The following is a 22,360-nucleotide window of genomic DNA, read 5'->3' as shown; positions in this document are numbered from 1 at the left end:
TCACCGGAGTAAGGCTGTTTACTGTTTAGCTGCTGACTTTCAAAACTATGGTCACTGGCGTGAGGCACTTGCTGTTTTTTGTCCAGCAGCATGGGGCTGTCGCTGACTGGCGGACTTTCAGGACTGTTTATCACTGATTGTTAGTCTTCAGAAGCTTGGGACTGCCATTGATTTGCTAACTTTCAGGGGCCTAGTTACAGGAGGCTACTGAGGCTGCTGTGGATTGGGTAATTTCAGAGGTGGCGCAGTGGCGAAGAGCTGGCTGCTAACCGAAGGTTGGCCATTGGAATCCACCGGCTGCTCTTTGGAAACCCTCTGGGGCAGCTCAGTCTGTGCTATCAGTAGGAGTCTACTGGTTTGGTTTGGAATTACTGACCCAGAATTGCGTCAGTTAGTGGTAGTTACTCATTCACGACTTGGGACTTTTGTCAAAGAACAGTCTTTTCCTTTCTTGAATATGAAAAATTAAGCCTATTCTCAGTCATCCTTTTTTCTCTTCCCTCACCGAAACCTGCAGGAGAAACCGTAAGGAAGCGTCCAGTTCTTTATATGTTGTTGGTGTGGTAATACTTGCTGAAAAATCATACCCCCTCTTTATATGCAGAAAAAAAAAATGCAGAGGTATGATTTTTCACTAGTGTTACCATTTAACTGCCAGTTTCTGCGGTGGAAAAAAACTGAGTTTTGTAATTTATTGCAAAATGTGGAATACAAGAAAGACATTTAGGGTGTCCTGACAAAGTCAGTATGGAACCCGGGACAAAAATCATTAAGTACAGGACATGTTTCTGTGTATACAGGGTACTTGGCAACCTGAATCACTGTTATTTTGGTTGTTAAATTTGTCCTTAACGGCCCCCCACACGTCTAGGTCCTAGGAAAGGAGAGGGCCGAAAGAACAGATGGAAACCATCCTTTTCCTAAAGGCTGCGCAGCCTAGGACCCAAAGAGAATCCTTGACTTAGGTCTCTAAGAGATGACACAAGGGGCGCCATTCTGCTCCAACCTGCACAGCCCAGGCTTCGGGTGACCCGTGGAGTAATGACGGCCGCCAGCAGACAGGGCTCTGGGGCCTGGCGGGGCGCTGGGTTAACCGGCGCCCACTCTGTGCACTGGCTGGGGTCTGGGTACGGCGCGGCTGCAACGATGCGGGGACACCAGCCCCGAGGCGGACCCAGAGCAGGAAGTATCGACAGGGGGCGCTGTGGCCTCGCGCTCGCTAGGGCCGCTCAGGCCGGAGCCCGCCTCAGCCACCCTGCCTCTTCCATAGGGCGGGGCGAGTCACTCGGGCGTCCGGCCTCGGGGATGACCGAGACGGGTGGCCTCCGGACGGCCTAGAGGGGCCGTGGAAGCACTCTCGCTTCCGGATCGACTGTTAGGGTGTTCCAAGTGGACGAGCGTGGGTGTCAGCGAGTTCTCCGTTTCAGGTCCGCTAGATGCCGGCTTCCTCGCTGCGCTGGTTGCTGGCCAGCGCCCCTTCCCCTGAACTCGGCCCCATGGAGGCCCGCCCCACCCTGATCCGGAGTCCAGGCTTTTGGGCCTTGCAGAAGCCATCCGAGGTGGCTGCGCGGTTTCCCGGGGCCCGGACCCAGCTCCTTCCCACAGCGACGTGATCCTCTTTTCTCTCCTAAAGAGATTGGCTTGACTGCCTCCCATGCCCGGTACTGACGTTTCTGATGGTTGGGGTCGCCTGCTTCCTGGGATGGAATGTTCAGATCCCGGTTGGGTCTGTGGTCAGCATCACCACTGGGACACTGAGTATCTTATTCACCTCTGTTCTTTCTCTCCAGAGGCACCTTCTTTGGGGGTCATTGCCATGGCTCCCGTAAGCATTCTATGAAACTCTCCGTTTGTACAGAACCAGCACTATAGAGACAGGGTTCTTGGGTCCTTCAGTCCCCCCGTGTGAATGACATTTATTCAGGACAGCTCTTTGGACTGAGAAAGGCAATGGAAGATAGTCCTGAGGGACCAGGCAGAGCAATTTATGATGCACCTTGGGGTGATCAGCATGAGAATTACAAGAGGGCCTCTGACTGACTCCTTCCAGTGCTGGGAATAAGGACACTGGGAGGGCTGTGGGTGATGCTGGACAGGGTCCATCACACTCATGACTCTTCTTCTCTTAGCTTCTAAGGTTCTTGATTTTCCAATCCCAGAAGACAGTGCATGAAGCCAGGGGACATCAGCCATGCTCCAAACAACTTGGCCTCAGGTGAGCTGAGCTTCCTTCCAGTCTTTTTTTTATTCAGGTTTGTTGTTGTTGTTAGGTGCCCTCAAGTTGCTTCTGACTCTTAGTGACCCTGTGTACAACACAACAATACACTGCCTGGTCTCGTGCCATCCTCACAACTGTTGCTGTGTTTGAGCCCATTGTTGCAGCTACTGTGTCAATCCATCTCGTTGAGGGTCTTCTTTTTTTCCACTGACCCTCTACTTTACCAAGCATGATGTCCTTCTCCAGGTACTGGTCATGTTATCAGAAGGACCTTATAACATGTAAAAAGTATATGAGATGAAGTCTCACCATGCTCACTTGTAAGGAGCATTCTGACTGTACTTCTTCCAAGACAGATTTGTTTGTTCTTCTGGAAGTCCATGGTATATTCAGTAGTCTTTTCTAACAGTGTAATTCAAAGGCATCCATTCTTTGGTCTTCCTTATTCATTATCCAGCTTTGCTTTTTAATACTTACAGAGGTCTCTTGCAGCAAATTTGCCCAATGCAACATGTCGTTTGATTTCTTGACTCCTGCTTCCGTGGGCGTTGATTGTGATCCAAGTAAGATGAAATCCTTGATAACTTCAGTATCACATAAGAACACCTAATTTGGCTAGGCGATGGTTCCCCTTTGAGGCTGTCACTGAGGCATGTGGCAGATGTAAATATGTGGTGGGGGAAATGAGAGTTTTGTGTGGAAAGAGTGGTAAGCTTGGAAGTGCAGACAGTGGGGCCTAAGCCAAGAAATTCTCCCTGATTGTGGAAATGTAGATCATTTTCTACAAATGTAAGTCAACTGCTGAGACCAGGGAGATCCTTCGTTGAAGAGATTGCCATGCAAATTGTGGATATTTTCCAGAGAACCCAACATTATTCTTTTAATATGCAACAAAATAATTTTAGCACTTTCTAAATGCTAGGTGCATAGTATTGAATAATGCAGACTAGTTTCCTTTTGTTATGGCATAACCGCCGGTTGCAACTGACTCATGGTAACCCCATGTGTGTCACAGCAGTGCTGTGGATCTTCTAGGGTTTTCTCTGGCTGTTTTTTTTTTTTTGGAAGTAGATTGCCAGGCCTTTCTTCTGAGATACCTTTGAGTGAACTCGAACCTCTTACCTTTAGGTTAAAAAAAAAAAATGTGTTAATTGTTTGCACTGCTCCTTTAGTGAGATAGAAAGTCTCTAAACAAGTAAGTAATTATTGTTGGTATAAGTGCTAAAGTATAGTGCTTCTTAACGTTTGGTCCACAGACTGGTAACATCAGAATCACCTGGGAGCTGGTTTGAAATGCAAACTCTTGGGCTCCATTCCAGACCCAGTATCAGATCTCTGGGGGTGAGCGGGGTCAGGAATCTGTTGTAACAAGCTCTTCAGGTGATTACCATGCACCTTAAGCTTGAGAAACCCTGAAGAGGTGACCCTCTAAAGGTAAGGTTTAGGAAGCCCCTCATCAAGGTAGTAATGTGTGAGTTGAGAGCTCAAGGATGAAATGGAATCAGTTGCGGGAATAACTGGGGAGCTTAAAGAAGAGCTTTCCAGAGAGAAGGACAGCAAATGCAGAGGCCCTGAAGCAGGGGGAGAAAGCTGGTGTACTCTAGAAACAAGAAGGAGTCAGAGAGAGTGGTTCAAGGTGGGGCTGGAGAAACAGGCAAGGGTCTTGTAGGTTGTAGTGAAGATTTTGGCTTCTCTTCTGGGTTCAGAGGGGAGGTGCTGAAGAGTTTTAAGCAGTGGGGAGGGGGACATGGCTGTATTCTACTGTATATTAAAGAGGTTTCTCCAGCTCCTTAGTGGCAGTTGGTTGTGGAAGAGTGTGAGATAGGAGGATGTGGCAGTTCAGGTAAGAGATTAAATATTGTCACTTTAAGGTATGGATTAATTTCCCCTTCTCTTTTTTTTTTTTTTTAATTCCTCAGCTCTTGAGACTGTGTTGGCATCTCCTGTCTGGAGGGGAGATAGGAGGGTAGAGAGGGTTAGAAACTGGCAAAATTGTCACGAAAGGAGAGACTGGAAGGGCTGACTCATTAGGGGGAGAGTAAGTGGGAATATGGAGTAAGGTGTATATAAGGTTATATGTGACAGACTGACTTGATTTGTAATTGTTCACTTAAAGCTCAATAAAAATTATTAAAAAAAAAAATTCCTCAGCTCATCTTTCACACCTACCCTTTCAGTTGACTTTAAATGATTCTCTCACTCGTGCACAAATCTCATGAATTTTTGGGGGGACAGGAATGGATTTTATTGAATTCATAGGTAAATTTGGAGATATTTGACTTTTTTTTACAACTTGGCCCTTCCCATTCAGAAACACTTTAGGTTCCAGTTTATTAGTTCTTCTTTTATGTACTTTAATAAGCATTTAGTTGTTTGTTTTTTTTTCATCTTCGTCTTGCATATTTCCCCTTAGGCCTTTTCTTAGCTATTTTTTATACGAATGGCATCTTATTTTCTCTCCTTGTATTTTCCAATAGTTTATCGATGATATTTACAAAAGCTAGTAATTTCGGTTTACTTTTCCTCTAACTAGCTGCCGTAATGCGTTATTTTTTCAGCTGTAATAATTTTCAGTTTATTCTCTTGGCTGTCTCTAGGTAGCTAGTTATTTCCTCTGCAAGCAAAGATATTTACATTCATTCCTTTTCTGTATGTATGGTCCTTTCTTGTCTTTTCTAGAAAGTGGAACCTCAGCTCATGGTAAGTATCCTCTAGCATTTCACTGTGAAGGTGGCGTTTGCTTTGGGTTCTTACCTTCTTCCTAAGTTTAAAGAATTTCATTTATTGTCAAACCATTATTGAAGTTAACTCTTTCAGCAAATGCATATTAACCAGTAATGAACAAAATAAGACCCTTGCCTTATGGGCTTACATTCCAGTGGGGGAATATAGACAGTTAATATGTCAGATATTGAAAAAGACTGGAGAAAGATAAAACAAGGGGAAGGACATAGGACCATTCACAAGGAGAAAAGAAAAATATACCTATAACCCAACTGCTATAATAGAGCAAGTTTTTTTCCTTTAATAGTAGGCATTTTTTAGGCCTCTTGAAACCTGAGGCTATCTGACTACAGACAGGGATACAGCTTGGAGAGGAAGAGACTGATGGTGCTAGCCTGGGAGGAGAACATTTTGATGTGCCATTTAAAGTAGAGGTGAATTTTGGCCTTACCTGTGAGTCTGGTCGCTGTCCTTAGCAGCCCTTAATGCCTTGTTGAAGCAGTGATTACTCACAGGACAGCATAGCAGGCAGAGAGGTTCAGTCTGATGTTTGGATTTTTGGCTCAGACTCTTTTGGGGGCACTTTGAACTGCTTCAAGGAGCCCTGGTGGCACAGTGGTTAAAGTCCTCATTTGCTAAATGAAAGGTTGACGGTTCGAACCCACCAGCCACCCTGCAGGAGAAAGATGCGGCAGTCTGCTTCCGTAAAGATTACAGCCTTAGAAACCTGTAGGGGTGCTGTGAGTCAGAATAGACTCTACAGCAGGAGTTGGACTACTTCACTGCCCAATTTAAATGCCACCTCTTCATCTGAGGAATGTCCGAACTTCTTTTTCTTTCAGTGCCTCCTTTAGAACTGAGTTTCCTGTTTGCTTTTGTTTTAAAAAAAAAACAAAAACCCTCACAAGGACCTGAGTATAGAGCCAGTAGAGCTGCTGTGAGTGGTGTGAGTTGCCAGAATTTATCCTTGGTGTACATATCTTCCCTGCCTCCTCCAAGAGCTGCTCCTCTCTCTTGTGCTGAATCCAGTGCACAGGCTGCCTTAGGGGCAGCCTGGGAGGCAAAATGTGGCATACAAGATAGGGTGCTTAGCTGTAGCTCCTGTTGGTAGGCATTTTCATTTTCAGCGGGTGAAAAGAAGAAGGCTGACTGTATAGGTTGGTGAGAACCTGCTGGGAGGTGGAATCATCTGTGAGAACTTCATTCCTGGTCTGTGCCATCCCTGGAGCATGTGGCGATATTGACAACAGAAGCAGAGAAGGTAGCCAGTGGACACTCTTAGGCCTCATAGAAGGCTCAGAGGCTCCCACAGTGGAGTGTGTACCTTTGAAATAGCTGACCCTAGGATCTAAGTTTGGGGAGGGGACCAATGTAGTCTGACTGGAGTGTGGTAAAGATGGATTGACTGGTAATTTTTAGGAGTTGGGGAGTTTGAGAAGCTATTGTCCAGAAAGGGTCAGCAAGAGACAGGAAGGGCCACATAAACCAGAGACTCCATTAGCCTGAGACCAGAAGAAGTAGATGGTGCCTGGCTGCCACCGGTGACCACTCTGACGGGGAACACAACAGAGAGTCCCTGGCAGAGCAGGAGAAAAGTGGGGTGCTGTGCAGAACTCAAATTCTAGTGAAAAGACCAGACTTAATGGTTTGACCGAGACTGGAGGGACCCTGGAAGACGTGGCCCCTGGACTCTCTGTTAGCCCAGAACTGAAACCATTGTCAAAGCCAACTCTTCAGATAAAGATTAGACTGGACTGTAAGACATAAAATGATATCCATGAAGAGAGTGCTTCTTAGCTCAAGGAGATACACGAGACTAAATGGGCAGCTCCTGTCTGGAGGCGAGATGAGAAGGCACGAAGGGACAGGAGCTGGTTGAATGGACATGGGAAATCCAGGGTGGAGAGGAGGAGTGTGTTGTCACATTATCGGGAGAGCAACTAGGGTCATATAACAATGTGTGTATAAATTTTTGTATGAGAAACTAACTTGAATTGTAAACTTTCACTTAAAGCACAATAACCCCCCCCCAAAAGAATACAGAAACAAACAGAAACAAAGAGGGGTCAGCATTAGGTTATGATGGGCCTCAGAGGTTGGCCATGTTTTTGGAGAAGTTCATGAGCTCAATGTTGAAGGCAGCTAGGTGAGTGGAAAAAGCCCAGATATGTTGTTTGACAGATCTGGGTTGAAATCCCAGCCCTGCCACTTTCTGGCTTGGTGATCTTGGGCAAGGTAATGAATCTTTCTGAACTTCAGTTCAAGGTAATGAATCTTTCTGAACTTCAGTTCCATCATTTGAAAAATGGGAATAATAATTCCAACTTCACGTGTATGTTGTAAAGATTAAACGAAATACAGGATTTGAAAATAGCCACCTAACAGCCTAGTGCATAGGGGCCAGTCAACAAGTGTTAGTTCCTTTTACTCTTGGGAAGGTGGAGCTGGCCCCAGGGATTGGCAGAGAGGGGCACACCTGGGGCATAGGGTAGCCTTGGCAGATGGCCTGGGACTCAGAAGGTTAGGGAGTGGATCTGTGCACAGGGCCAGGGTACTGGCAGCCTGTCCTTGTAGACAGATTGTTGTGTATTGAATTGTCCCCTCAAAAAAATATGTGTCAACTTGGCTAGGCCATGATTCCCAGTATTATGTGGTTGTCCACCATTTTGTCATCTGATGTGATTTTCCTGTGTATTGTAAATCCTATCTCTATGATGTTAATGAGGTGGGATTAGCAGCAGTTATGTTAACAAGGCAGGACTCAATCTACAAGATTAGGTTGTGTCTTAATTCAGTCTCTTTTGAGATATGAAAGAGAAGTGAGCAGAGAGACACCAAGAAACAACAGCCACCAAGAAACAAGAGCCAGGAGAATAGCACGTCCTTTGGACCCGGGATCTCTGTGCTGAGAAGCTTCTCTACTCGGGAAGATTGATGACAAGGACCTTTCTTCCGGAACCAACAGAGAGAGAAAACCTTCCTCCTGAGCTGGCACACTGAATTTGGACTTCTAGCCTATTAGGCTGTGAGAGAATAAATTTCTGGTTGTTAAAACCATCCACTTGTGATATTTCTGATCTAGCGGTACTAGGAGACTAAGAGAGCATTAGATAACTAAGACGGTAGATGGTTCGGAGAAGAGGCCAGCACATGGAAGCTGCACATTTGCTGCAAGAGAGAGCCTACGTCCTGATAGGGCAGGAGGTAGAAAAAGGAAGGGTTGTGTAAAATGCTCGGAATATTTCTGAGGAATGGATTCTCTGTACATAGTGGAAGGTGTGAGGGAGAATGACAGAGAAGCTGGCTGAAGGGGACGAATGGGGCTGTGTGGGCATGCTTTGGATCAGTGGAGACAAGGTGAGTGGCAGTTGTCGGCAGTGGTTGGTTTTTAAGAAAATAAGGTGACTGGATTATGGAGTACATGTGGGTAGTAGATCCTAAAGGGACAGATTGATGGAGTCAGGAACATAGGCATTGATGCAGCTACTAGGCTGAGAGTAGCAGGTGCAAGGCTGTATGCCTGGGGTGACAGTATTGGGGTCCCAGAGGTATACACACTGAAAGTGGGAACACTGGCTAAGGACTGACCCCTCACAGGGGTGCTGGGAGGCCCTCCTCACCTGTATAAACCTTCCATGGGGCTCAGGGCCATAAACCCTGGTAGATCCATCCCTTCCCTGAACTTCAGGCCCCTCCTTCAGGGCTTGAGCAGAATTCTGTTGTTTCAGGAGCTGGTGACCTTCAAGGACGTGGCCGTGTACTTCACTCAGAGTCAATGGGCCAGCCTGGACCCTGCACAGAGGGCGCTGTACAGGGAGGTGATGCTAGAGAATTATGCAAATGCAGCTTCCCTGGGTAAGACATCTCTCTCAATGGTCCTTTGTGATAGTTTGACTTCTTCAGTGTTTTGGAATTTTTAGTGGTGCTTAGGTTTGATGACCGCAGAGAGTTCTGCAATCACCAGCTTCAGGGTGCTGGATGAGGGGGAGTACCCTGGTTCCTTTGGTTTTGAAAACAGACTTCCCTACCCCTCAGGGAAGGGTGGTATTCTGGGCCCTGAGAGAAAGGATTCTTCTGGTTCCACGGGTGAGCCCTTTATTCTTCCATCCTTCCAGTTTTCTGGAGATGTTGGCCTTTGGCCATGTGGAGAAGTTTCTTGGGATATCAGTACATACATCCTTCCCGAGGGAGTTTCCTTTATTCTAAATCCTGCCCAGATTGTAGAGTTCTTCCCAGGGAGAATCACTGTCTGCCTGGCTTCACCTTGGAGTAGTTTGGACACCTTTTAGAACCCTTTGGTAGCTCACTTGGTCTCCTGAGCATTCCTTTTCTCTCCCCAACCAGCCCTTTGGAGGGCAGGCTGAGGAAGGTCTCAGAAACAAATCTGGATGTCTTTCCTCAACTTGTCTTTTTTTTTTTTTTTCCTTCCTGAAGTAGCATTTCCATTCCCCAAACCTATTCTGATCTCCCAGCTGGAGAGAGGGGAAGCACCATTGGGCCCGGATCCCTGGGAAGCAGAGGTTTTGAGAGACATCTGTCCAGGTGAGTAAGAGAACCTACCTGTTTTGTTTCCTGTTTTGCCTTTCCAGCTTAACACGTAGGAAGCATTTCTTCCACTGTAGGGAACAAAGCCCGGTCTTCTATGAGACAGTGCCTTGTGCTGTCTCTGGCTCTCACTGAGTGCCAGTCCCCAGCTCTGGGACCAGTCCCTAGGAGTGCATGGCCCATGCTGTCTACTCATCTAAGGGCCTCCTCCCACTCAGAGGAGCAGCTGCCAGAACCCCTTTTCTTTTCTCACTTACCAGTGGAAAAACTTAATTTTAGACCAGTTTTCGTTGCTAGTAAGTGGGGCTTCAGCCATACTTCAAGACAGGTATGCCTCTGTGGGTCACATGGATTTGTTTGTGTCACAGCTGAGTTTTTGGTCTTCGGCAGAGGAAAGAATGGCTTTAACTTGCCTTTTTGGTATTGAAATCACCTAAAAGTCACATCTGCTGTACCTTTGGGTCTACATTGTATTTGTCACATATGGAACTGTAGCAGAAAAGGCAAGGAACATTCCCCCACCAGCACCCCCAGTGTGTGCATGCGCGCGCGCGCTCACACACACACACACACACACACACACACACACACACACGGCCTAAAATTTCCCTGAAAGATTTGGTTATTGGGTTTTCTTTTCTTTCGGAAGCAAAGTTTTCAAGCTTCTGCATGCTGTGGTTGTATAAATAGTGGTTCCTTCCGCTGTAATGCTGCAGTAGCCTGCGGTTCTTCAGTCCAGCTTCTGTACCAGCTGACTTTCTGAAAGGAATCATCTTTTATCCCAGAATATTATGTAGGATATTTAAAAATAGAATTATTAGGACATTATTTAGAATTTGGGTGGTTTTCCAGGTTACAGTGGGACTTTAGGATCTGTTTTTTCTAGTTTGTGTTTCCCAGCCTGCTGGCCCTCTTATAAGGCTGGAACTGCTCATCCACGCTCCCCCATCTCACTGATCCGTTTTTCTTTTCCTATTTTGGGCCTCTCTTCTTTTTTTAAAAATTCTTTTCCATTTCTTGCTGATCCTTCTTATCTATCCCATTCTTTTCTCTCTTTTTCCCCCTCATATTTCTTTTCTTCCCATTCTTGAGGTTCTCATTCTTCTCACTTCACCCACCTTGGTTCACTTCCCAGCCTTCCTTGTAGGTGGCACTTCTTGGCCATTTCCTGGTCTGGTTCCAGTGTCTTCACTTTCCAGTTGTATGCCATTATTTTGTCTCTCTCATCCTCCTTTATGGATATTTGTAGCCATTTAATTGATATATTTTAAAAAATCACAACCTACGAGCAAAAATTAAGGCCACTGGATCCTGTTTTTCTTGTAGTTGAGTAACTAAGAACATTTGTGGTTTCTTTGGTCAGGTGGTGAGTCCTGGATCAAGAATAAAGAGCCAGCTATAAAGCAGGAAGTCTCTGAAGAAACAGAGTTGCACCGAATGCCAGTAGGAAGACTCCTCAGAAATGTTTCTCAGCACTGTGATTTTAAAAACAAGGCAACAAAGCAAACTTTCAGTCCAAATCCAAATCTGATACTTCGAGGTGGAATGAAGTTCTACCAATGTAAAGTATGTGGGAAAATCTTCAGATATAACTCAAAACTGATTCGACATCAGATGAGTCATACTGGGGAAAAGCCCTTCAAATGTAAGGAATGTGGCAAAGCTTTCAAGTCCAGCTATGACTGTATTGTGCATGAGAAAAATCACACCGGAGAAGGGCCTTATGAATGTAAGGAATGTGGCAAAGGTTTAAGTTCCAACACAGCCTTGACTCAACACCAAAGGATCCACACTGGCGAGAAACCCTATGAATGTAAGGAGTGTGGGAAAGCTTTCCGTAGGAGTGCGGCGTATCTTCAGCATCAGAGATTACACACTGGGGAGAAACTCTATAAATGTAAGGAATGTTGGAAAGCTTTTGGGTGTCGGTCACTTTTTATCGTCCATCAGAGAATTCACACTGGGGAGAAGCCCTACCAATGTAAGGAGTGCGGCAAGGCATTCACTCAGAAAATAGCCTCTATTCAGCACCAGAGGGTTCACACCGGGGAGAAGCCTTATGAATGTAAGGTGTGTGGGAAAGCCTTCAAATGGTATGGAAGCTTTGTGCAGCATCAGAAATTGCACTCCGTGGAGAAGAAGCCTGTCAAGAAGCTTGGGCCATCCCTGGGCGGTCCCCAGTGTCCCTCTTCAGCCTTGTCTCCTGTTCCTCTGCAGGGTTCATGCTCTGCTCCAGCTGTGGCTGTGCCTTCACTCACTTTTCCACATGCTGTGCTCATTCCTACCTCGGGGCCTTTGTTCGTGCTGCTGCCCACATCTGGAATACCTTCATCACCTGTCCAAATAGTGCGTGTCTTCCAAGGTCTTGCTCCTACCGTGAAACCTTCCCCAATTATTCTGACCCCTACTTCTCACCCGTCATGAACTTTGCTTTGGCACTCCTGTGGCTCCATGCCCAGCAAGTCTCCAACCCAATCTGAGTTTCATTTGTATTTTTTTTTCTCTTTATATGTATTACAACTGTTTTAGCATAAACACCATTGTAATCTGTATACATTTAAAGACTACTTATCTAATATACTCTCTCTGCTGGGTAGAATATGGAAATACTTGACTTTTGCATCAGTCTCTTTTAGGTTTGAACAGCGGTGGCCATTTATGCATTGTGGGAATGCTAGTGTTAGAAGCGCTGGGAGGACACGTTGAATCTTAAGAAAGTTTGGGAAAGAAGGCATCCTTGTATGAGGCCACTGTTGTTAGCAAAAAGCAGCCTGGGAGAACAGGAGATCTGTGGGACCTGTGGGAGTAGAGAGCCAAATGAGCTTCCAGCAATGGACTTCAGAAGTTAATACACGTTGCTTAGTAGACCAGTGGCTAGGTGGTATAGCACAACTGAAGTCGTGTTGCCCTTGGCATGAATCATTGAGGATCCCGTACATCTATGCAATGGTCACGTGAAGTAACTGGTTAAAAAAATATGTATGCATTGACAGCAGTGACATCAATCATTTACAAAATTGATAGCAATCACGTTCAATCATGACTTTTAACATGAAGGAGTTAACGTATTTTTACGCCAATAATGCATGCCTTCTATGTTTGTTTAGCAGCCTCCCCCTGGGCACCGTTACAGGCGCTGTCATGCCAGTCCTCTTCCACATGTTGCTTTAAAAAAATTAGGATAGCACGTACTTATGAAAATACCTCGTGGAGGGGAGGGTGCATTGGCAAACAAATGTAGAAGGCGTGCATTATTTGCATAAAAACATGGTATTTTTTCCTTTAGTTTTGTTCTTGTTACCAAGATGTCTCCAATGTTTTGTTTCCTAAGTAAATATACACAAAGGCATTCATGTTTGTTGTATCTGACATGTAAATTTTTCTTGGTGAGCATTCTGGTTTTCTCTTTGCAAGCATTGCCTTCTGTTCAGATAGCGTGACTTGTAAAATACGAACTTGGTGAATTACTAAAGAAATAGGAGGACCAGTGTAAGGTCAATGTCGGAGAAGTCTGAATAAGCCTTCACAAATTGTTTTTAGAAATAAAGGGGGCTGTACAATGAGTGGGTCAGGGTCGAGTCTTATTTTGTGGGTGAGTGAAGTGGAATTTTGTGTTGCTCTTGGTATTGACCTTGATGAGGATCCTTTACAACTATGCAAAAACCATGTGAAGTAAGTACTGCAAAAAAAAGTGAATAATGCGTTGTTAGCATTAATGTAAACTTAAGTCCTTAAACATTGATGGAAGAGGCCATACATTTTTTCCTTTGTGTTGCTTTCGCAATCTAGATGTTTTTCCATAGCCGCGAACAGAAACATCTTTAAGTTAGTGGCTCTTGGAGCCTTAGTGGCACAGTGATTAAGCTCTCAGCTGTTAACCAAAAGGTTGCTGATTAGAACTCACTCAGCCACTCTGTGGGAGGAAGACCTGGCAGTCTGCTTCTGTAAAGATTACAGCCAAGAAAAGTCCTATGGGGCAGTTCTGCTCTGTCATATGTGGTCGCTATGAGTCAAAATCGACTTGACGACACCCAGAACAACAGCAACAAACTTTACCATGTATCTGAATTACCTGGTGTGCTTATAAAAACAGTAGTTTTCTTGCCTGACTTCCAGAAATTCTGATTTTTCGATATCTGTGGTGATGCCCACATCTTATGGTGTGAACAAAAAAATGCCTAGGCACTGTTTGAAGGCATACATTGATAAAGGTGTAGGAAGGAGTGCCTTATCTCCCAGTGGACCTTCATGAGGCAGATCTCTAAAAGTAGTTTGAGTGACGTCAGTGTGGAGGAGTGAAATATGGCTTGTGGGGAAAAGAAGAAGGGAACAAAGGAATCTGATGTGGCCTACAAAGAGTTCTTGAGATCTCCACTACAAGGAGGCTGGTAGGGGTTGACATGGGTTACTTTTTTCTGTTTGTTTGCTTTGTTGACTGAAGTACTAAGGGGATTTTTTTTCTTATTATAGAAGTAATACACTTCAAAATCGTTCCTGGATTAAAGATAACACAAAATGGATGCTAGAGATGATATAGAACTGAACAACATGAAGAACAGAAAACATCAAAGTCTATGGGATGTGGAAAAAAGTGGAACTCAAAGCAATGTGTACAGTCTTAGATGCATTCTTTAGAAAATGAGTTTGAAAGCTTGAATTCAGGAGGCTGGGAGTGGTAGGTGGGGCCGAGAAGTAAAAAATTAACTGAAAACTAAAAAGCAAACAAACGGACCGAACACAAATAAGCAAACAAAAACCTAAAACTTAGCAGAAATAAATAAGGTACAAAACATGTTTTTTATACAGATGGTGGTTGAAGTATGTGTTAGCTTTTACATCCTCCTGAAACTCTACTGAAATGGTTAAAGAGGGTAGGAATAAAAAGGCATAGCCTCACAAGGGGAAAGAAAATTAGATGCCATTTTGGAAGCTGGATAGTGATAAAAGAGTTGTAGGTTTTAGCAGATCTGAAAGGCGACTCCTAAGTCACATTGGGGGAAATTGAGAAGCTATCCTATGTGGCAGAATTTTCCAGAAGGCTTAGGAATTGAGTATTCGGGTACCTCTGGAAGTGGGGGATCCTTGTGGGCTAAGAACTGGAGGCCTGGCTAAAAGTCTTAAAGAAGCACATAGATTCTCAGGTCATCTCCCCCATTCCTCCGCTCCTTAGGGATTTAAAACAGGAATTCTGAAGAACAGGGATACCACACTGACTGTTAAGTCCTCCCCGACTCTAGCCTTCTGGCAGCCTCTAGCCAGAATGCTACCACTTTAGTTTACCTTCTAGACTAAAAATAAGAACTTTCTCCGGGGAATCTGATCAACTTGAGAGGAAAGACCAAAGATACTGACATCTCAGATTCCCCAGTGAAATGACCCAGCTAGATCGCTCTCTAGAGAAGCCTTACCTATGCACAAAAGAGCTTCCAGTTGGCTTTTAAATATTCCATTCTTTAAACAAATAGCCAAGGATATGAAAGAGGCCAAAACAAGCAAAACAAAAAACAACCAAGGCCATTTAAAGAAAATGGACTATGCAAGAAAACAATATCCTAAGATTAGAGAAGGTGTTTGTATCTATTAAACAATAAAATGCTATACAAAAGGAAATTTCAGAGAACAAAAAAAACTGAAAAGGAAAACTTGGTATCAGCAATGAGACACTCAATTGGAAAACAGAGTCTAGGGAATAACCCAGAAAGTAAAACAAAAAGGTGAAAGGAGCAAAAAGAAGCCAAATATGAGTGGTCCAACCATTAAATAGGCGTTAAAGAGAGAAGAATAGAGAAATTGGAGAGGAAGAAATCATTGAAGTGATCTAAGGTAGGGCTCCATGCCTTCGCCGGGAGTGTTCGGAGGAAGCCTCACTACTCTAAGACTGCTGCTCCTTGGCCTCCACGCTCCTCCTACTGGCAGGAATGAATGGGGGAACTCCAGACCCCTTCCTCTCCCTAGCACTCTCCCTCCCCAGCCTTGCCACCATCATGGTGTGAGACTATCGGGACAGTCTCAGCATACACTTTGTGTTTATCTCGGTCACCACAAATTTAATCCCCTAAGGTTCTGCACATTGCCCTTTTCTCTCCTCATTGCTCTCTCTCCCCAACTCCTGAAAACCTTTCATTCTGCACTCTGAAACTGAAGTCATTGGTGGCAAAATTCCCTGTGTCGTCTCCGAACGTGGCCTTTACTTTTCATCAGAGTCTGCATATTCCCTGAGGTTAGTGCTTCCGCATTGCTGTCTCAGACGAGGGCGGTTTTTCTTCCACACCCCTGATATCAGTGATCCTGGATCTTTGTTCCTCTTTGCCAGTTCCATTCTCCGCCCCCTCCTCTTTTCTGAAAACTTCCATCCTTGAATCTAAAGCCGTTACCTGACCTCTGGGTCACACCCTCTCATTCCTCCAAGATTTTGGCTCCTGGCCCAACATTGCTGTCTTCAGCATTATTCTCGGTGATTTCAATGGACAATCCTTCCAATACTGGACTCTCTCATTTCTCATTTTTATCCTCCATTTTACGTCAACCACTCCCTTAAGATACGCCTTGTTACTCCAAAACCTTTACCCCTCCATAATCTCCGCACTTTAAATACCTTGTGCTACTAACTTTCCAATTTATTCCCTCCAGGATCCTGCTTCCAATCCTTCAAGTTCATTGTTCCTCTTACTTTCCCACTGTCCCTCACTCCCCTTGTACCTGTCCTTAACTTCCTTCCTGCCTGTCTTTTCCAATTTACCAGTGTAAATCCTATGATGAATTACAGTAATTCCTTTTCAAGCTTCCTTAACTCCCTGGCCTATCTCTTGCTTTGTCATGCCTAGTTGGAAAAATCCCCGTTCTGACTAAAGGTAATTCTGTCTTCTCTGTGCCTGCACTCTTGTTGCTGAAAGTAATCAGGTAAAAAGGCGCCGTGGTGCTGAATAGTCTAAATTTAAATTCATGACCACTAACTTCAAGCAGACCCTCAGTGCTTCCTGCAAGTCGTACTACATTTGTGGAGCCCATTTATTCCCCCGCTTTTATAGGCAACTCCTTTACACCTTCCTCTTTGTAAGTCACCACCACCACCTCCTCAGTCTTCACTCTCAGCCGATGGTTGTGTTGTTGCCCTCTGTCGAGAGAACAGCAAACCCCAGAGAATGGCTGCAGCTTCAGCCCGGGTGTCATAGTGAGGACACATGTGAGCTGAGTCAGCTCCACCAGAGCTGTGCCCACCTCACGGCCTTCAGGTACAGTGGGCAAGAAGCGATAGTTGTGTAAGCTGAAATGTTTGTGGTTTTTGCCACAGCAAAAGCTGACTAATACAGTCAGCAAATCTTACTATATTTTAAATATATACCAAAATCTGAATGCTTCTCACTATAGCCATCATTACTCCTATGAACCAAACGACCATAATCTCTTTCCCAAATTACTTCAATAGCCTCTTTTAACTGGTTTGCTTACTTCGTACAGTTTTTTTTTCAACGAAGCTGCCAAAATGATCAATTTCATAAAAATAAAAGCCAGATCTTGCATCTCTTTGCTCAACATTCTCCAATGATTTCCCATCTCAGATAAAAGCCAAAGTACTTACAATGACCCACAGGCTCCCGCGTGATCTAGACCTCTGCTATTTCTTGGCTCTGAGCCCCCACTTTCCCCACTTACTCATCTTGCTGCAGCCACACTGGCTTTGCTGTTCCTCGAAAACACCAGGCATACCTCTTCTTGCAGCCTTTGCACTTGCTGCTTTCTCTGCCTGAGACGCTCTTCCACCACGTCAGTTACCTAGTACTGCCCTAATAAAAGATACCACAAGTGGGTGGCTGTAAAGAATAGAAATTTATTTTCTCACAGTTAGGGAGGCTAGAAGTCCAAATTTAGGGCCTTAGCTGTAGGAGGTCTTTTCTTTGTCCCTTTCAACTTCTAGTAGCTACTGGCAATCCTGGACTGGTAGATGCATCTGTCTCTGTTGACTGTCTGCATCTCTTTGGCTCTTTTTATAAGATGCCATTCAGAAGTGATTAGGTTTAGGATCCACCCTATTCTGGTATGACTTCATTAACACAACAAAAGAAAACCGACAATTCCAAACAGGGTCATATTCACAGGTACGCTAGTTAGGAGTTTAACATAATTTGGGGGGAGACATAAAATTTTTTTTTTTTTATAATCCATAACACCCCAGATGTCTACACTCCCTCACATCTTTCAGTCATAGCTCAAATGTCACCTTAGTGAGGCCTCCTCTGACCACTCTATTACACACTATATAAACTGCTTTTAAAAAATTTGTTTTGCCCACTAGGACTCTCTCTGAGGGCAAGGAGTTTTATCTTTCATTCCCTGCTATATTTCCAATATCTACAACAATGCCTGGCACATAGGAGGTCTCAGTACATATTTGTTGAATAAATGTTACCCAAAGCAGGCCCTGCTCAGTGTGGCTCCTCATCAATAAAGACACACTGAGGTAAAGGAGTAAGAGCTTTTACTGCAAGTGTGCAGGCCAGGAGCAAGGAGGTGCATACCTCAAATCAAGTTCCCCAAACAAAGGGAGGCAGAACCTTTTTATACTGTCCTTTATAAGGAAGTACATACAAACATTATGGACTACATAGGTTATCATGGCACCCAGCCACGGTAAGAGAAGTTGCTTTTTTGTTGTTGTTGTTTTTTTGGCATGTAGGCTAGTTAACTGGGTTTGACTGGTTTGAGCCATACTTAGTGCTTTGAGGACAATGGACAGGCAGGGGCAGGTTCCGCTTGGTCTGAGCAGCTCCTGACTGAGCTACACCCAACTCTATCACTTAAGGCTTTGTTTGATAATGGCTAAGCAGCTACTGGAAACCCTGGTGGCATAGTGATTAAGTGCTATGGCTGCTAACTAAAAGGTCAGCAGTTCGAATCCGCCAGGCACTCCTTGAAAACTCTATGGGGCAGTTCTACTCTGCCCTATAGGGTCGCTATGAGTCGGAATCAACTCGACGGTAGCGGGTTTCGGGTAAGCAGTTACTGGCTGCTTTGGCGATCGTAAATGTATGAGTTTTCAGGTTGAAAAGGTCCACCAAACAGCCCGTACAAATAGACCCATACCAAGACACTTGGTGAAATTCCAAAAATGGCGCAAAAAAAATTTGAAAAGCTTCCAGAAGGGAGAGTGGGAAGCTGGTTTTATATAAAAGGTGAAAGATCAAAATGGCCTTGACCTCAACAGCAATATGGTTAATCAGAAGACATGGAGCAGCACTTAAAAAAATTTGAAGGAAAGCTATCTCCAACTTAGAATTCTATCCAAACCATCAATTAATAGTGAGGGTGGGATAAGGACATTTTCAGAGATGTGTATTCTCAAGAGAGGCAACACAGCACATTGACTAAGAGCCTAGTCTATGGCCCCAGACTGCCTGTGTGTAGATATTGTCTGTCACCTACTTTATTTGTGACTTTGGCTAAGTTACGTCTGTGCCTTAGCTCCTTATCAGTAATATAATAATATCTTCTTCAGGTTTGTTAGAATTAAGTGAGTTAATATCTAATGTTTATTAATAATTTGTTAATATTTGTAAAGTGCTTAGAACAGTGCCTGGTAAATAGTAAAGACTTTATAAATATTTGGTAAATGAAGAAATAAAATGATAGTGTGTTGGGGGTCCCCAAGACCATCCTTAGGTTCAATGATTCACTGGAGGGACTCAGAAAACTCAGAAAAGCTGTTATACTCAGAGTCATGGTTTCTTACAGTAAAAGAATACAGGTTAAAAATCAGCAAAGGTGAAAGGCTCTATAGGGCAGAGCCCAGGGGAGACCAGGCACAAGTTTCAAATTGTCCTCTAACATTGGAGCTGTATAAACAGTGCTTACGTAATGCTTTGTGACTACACTCATGAAGCTCACCCTTGGTGTCCAGAGTTTTCACTGGGGGTCGGTCATGTAGGCATGGAGTGCCCACGTGGCTGACCTTAGTTACTCAGTCTCCAGCCCCTCCAGAGGTCAAACAGATACTGCATGACTCAAGGCTGCCACCATAAATCAGCATTGTTAGCATAAACTATCTGGAATGGCCCAAGATACCAAGTATCAGAGGCATTCTTATCCGGCAGGATATTCCAGAGGCTTAGAGGTTATCTTCTGGGACCTAAGCTGGTCAAGGGCCAAACCTTTCTTTGAACACCCTAGACCTGCTGAGTCAACTCTTTATTGCACGGTGGTGAAGGAGATCCCAAGGAAATAGCTATGTATCAGGCCTAGATACTAACTGTTCCTGATGGGAGTAGGTTGAAGGCTCTAGGAAAGATAAGCTTCAAGGAGATGAATCTGACTGAATAATTGCTTCAACACACCTAACCTGATGGAAACTTTGGGAGTAAATTAGTGATATTTACATAGCAGCTGGGGGTGGGGAGGTGAGGGGGAGGGGAAGATAACTACAGAAAAGGTAAAAAATTGTGCAGGAAAAGACATCGTAGTACATACTACATGGCTTAGCTGAGAATAGTGTTTACATAAAACCAAAAAAAAAACTGTTGCCGTCAAGTTGGTTCGGACTCATGGCAACCCTACAGAACATAGTATAACATGCTTCATAGGGTTTTCAAGGAGCGACTGGTGGATTCAAGCTGCCAGCCTTTTTGGTTAGTAGCCGGGCTCTTAAACGCTGTGCCAAAATAGTAGGTGAATATTAATTTAATCAAATCACCCTGTGGAGTCCCTGGGTGGCACAAATTGTTCAGCGGTAGACTACTAACCAAAAGTTTGGCAGTTCGAACACACCCAGAGGCTTCTTGGAAGAAAGGCCCGACGATCTGCTTCTCAAAGGGCTAAAACCAAAAAGTGAAACCCCCTGCCTTCAAGTCAATTCTGACTCATAGGGACCCTATAAGACAGAGTAGAACTGCCCCATAGGATTTCCAAGGAGCAGCTGGTGGATTTGAATTGCCAATCTTTTGGTTAGCAGCCTGAGCTCTTAACCACTGCACCACCAGGGCTCCTCTCAAAGGGCACAGCCTTGCTCTGCACACGTGGGGTTGCCCTGAGTCTGAATCAACTCAAGGGCAACTAACAACTCTGTAACTATATCAAGAGGGCGGGAGAACAGGATTATGGGTGTGTGTGGTGTCAGTTAACCATATTAGCTGTTTTCTGGTTGAGTGTATCCATTGCAAGGTGCTGTGGTGGTGCAGTGGTTAAGCGCTCGGCTGCTAACTGAAAGGTTGGTGGCTTGAATCCACCAGCCACTCTGGGGGAGTAAGATGTGGCAGCCTGTTTCCGTAAAGATTACAGCCTTGGAAACTCTATGGGGCAATTCTACTCTGTCCTGTGGGACTTCTCTGAGTTAGAACTGACGGCGGCAATGGCTTGGTTGGGATTTGCACTGCAGATTTTAAAAGTACTTGAGATATTTTATATTCACTTATTATTAGGATGCTTTCTAGATTATTCTTTCTCAGCAACAAATCTTATATTTTTGGTTTCCTGAAAGGTAGTTTTTATCTTTTGATTCACATGGGGTAATCCCGAAATAATACTTTAAGGATACCTTACCTTTTTACCTTAGGTAACATTAAAAGCATGAATGTTATTTTCTTGTCTGAAAAAAGAAACATCAATAATACGTATTTGTAAAAAAAAAAAAAATTTTTTTTTTAATTTTTATTTGTAAGATATCTTAAATCAATGATTCTCAAAGTACTTTACAAAATGTGATCTCTAATTAATATCCCTATAGGTTGAGGCATTGGTGGTTCAGTGGTAGGATTCTTGCCTTCCGTGACAGAGACCTGGTTTGATTGCCAACAAATGCATGTCATGCACAGCCACCACCTGTCTGTCAGTGGAGGCTTGCAGGTGACTGTGATGCTGAACAAATTTCAGCGGACTTTTCCAGACTAAGACGCAGTAGAACGAAAGGCCTGGAGACCTACTTCCAAAAACCAGCCAATGAAAACCCTATGGATCACAACAATCCAGTCTACAAACTGGGGTCACTGTGAGTCAGGGAGCTGACTGGGTGGCAGCTGACAACAGCAACATAAAGTAATATTAATATTTTATTTCACGGCTGTTCAGAAAGAAGTTATATAATTTGCTTTAATCTAAAAATAATATCATTTTAAAAGCCAGATGATGGCATATGTTGCTTAAAGAAGAGAAAACATCTTGACGATTTTATTACATGAAGCCCAATGTGAGGCCGGCTCATCTCTATCAGTCAGTAACCAATGTTATAATATCGTTTCTACTGATCTCCTAGTTGCAAAGGATTTGTGGTGTTATAGGAAATTTCAACTGGCCGACAAATTTCTATCTACTCCTTTTTGCTACCTCTAGGACACCTAGAATTTTAATAGTGATAAAAACATGTACTTTCCTGATGTCATTTACCATTTATTTAGGACAGGGCACTGCAAGTTAGAGTTTGAACCTCAGGTTTGTATAAAAAGAAATGAGACTCCAAAGATGGTAAATGACCTTGCCCAAGATCACAGGGATTATGGACGGAACTGAAGTATTTCGATGCCAGCTTTCAGCTCCAATGTTAACTTCCTAAGACCAACAGTCTCAAGTATAGCAGGCGTTTTCAGTGTATCCAGCAATTACTCAAACGCAGCAGATTTTTTTTCTTGTTGCCTTGCAGGCAATCTGAGCAGTTTTGTTGTCATTTGTTCTTCAGTGATTCCCAGCAAATTGGTTAACTATGGATGGAGTGATGTCCATTAAATTGTAAAAGTGTAAATAATGAGGAGTCTCAAAGGCAGAGGCAGCAGACCCTGAGGCCAAATTGTGCCCATTTCTGAGAAGGGAGTTTCTCTGTATAGCTCCTGTGTGCTGGGAGCAGGGCTGTTTTCTTGTACTTCTCAGGTTTCTCATTTGCCAAAAACAAGGTGC

General features: G+C 44.1%; 1 protein-coding gene across 8 annotated transcripts; it reads left to right on the top strand.

Moving 5' to 3' along the window:
* The first annotated feature begins 1,286 nt into the window (after positions 1–1,286).
* On the top strand, positions 1,287–13,050 carry ZNF621 (zinc finger protein 621). 8 transcript variants are annotated; one of them, XM_064274766.1, is made up of 6 exons: positions 1,288–1,559; positions 2,130–2,215; positions 4,898–4,918; positions 8,671–8,797; positions 9,377–9,484; positions 10,851–13,050. In XM_064274766.1, the coding sequence occupies exons 2-6, from the start codon at positions 2,192–2,194 to the stop codon at positions 11,909–11,911; spliced, it is 1,341 nt and encodes a 446-aa protein (XP_064130836.1). In that variant the 5' UTR covers positions 1,288–1,559; positions 2,130–2,191; the 3' UTR covers positions 11,912–13,050. The 8 variants fall into 8 exon arrangements, with proteins under 8 accessions (XP_064130837.1, XP_064130836.1, XP_064130834.1 ...); XM_064274764.1 differs by having other exon boundaries at positions 1,288–1,661; XM_064274765.1 differs by having other exon boundaries at positions 1,289–1,427.
* The last annotated feature ends 9,310 nt before the right edge of the window (positions 13,051–22,360 follow it).

This window comes from Loxodonta africana, chromosome 22, assembly GCF_030014295.1.
Source record: "Loxodonta africana isolate mLoxAfr1 chromosome 22, mLoxAfr1.hap2, whole genome shotgun sequence".
NCBI classification, from domain to species: Eukaryota; Metazoa; Chordata; class Mammalia; order Proboscidea; family Elephantidae; genus Loxodonta; species Loxodonta africana.
The sequence above is the reverse complement of the archived record's forward strand: the minus strand, read 5'-3'. Positions and strand labels throughout refer to the sequence as shown.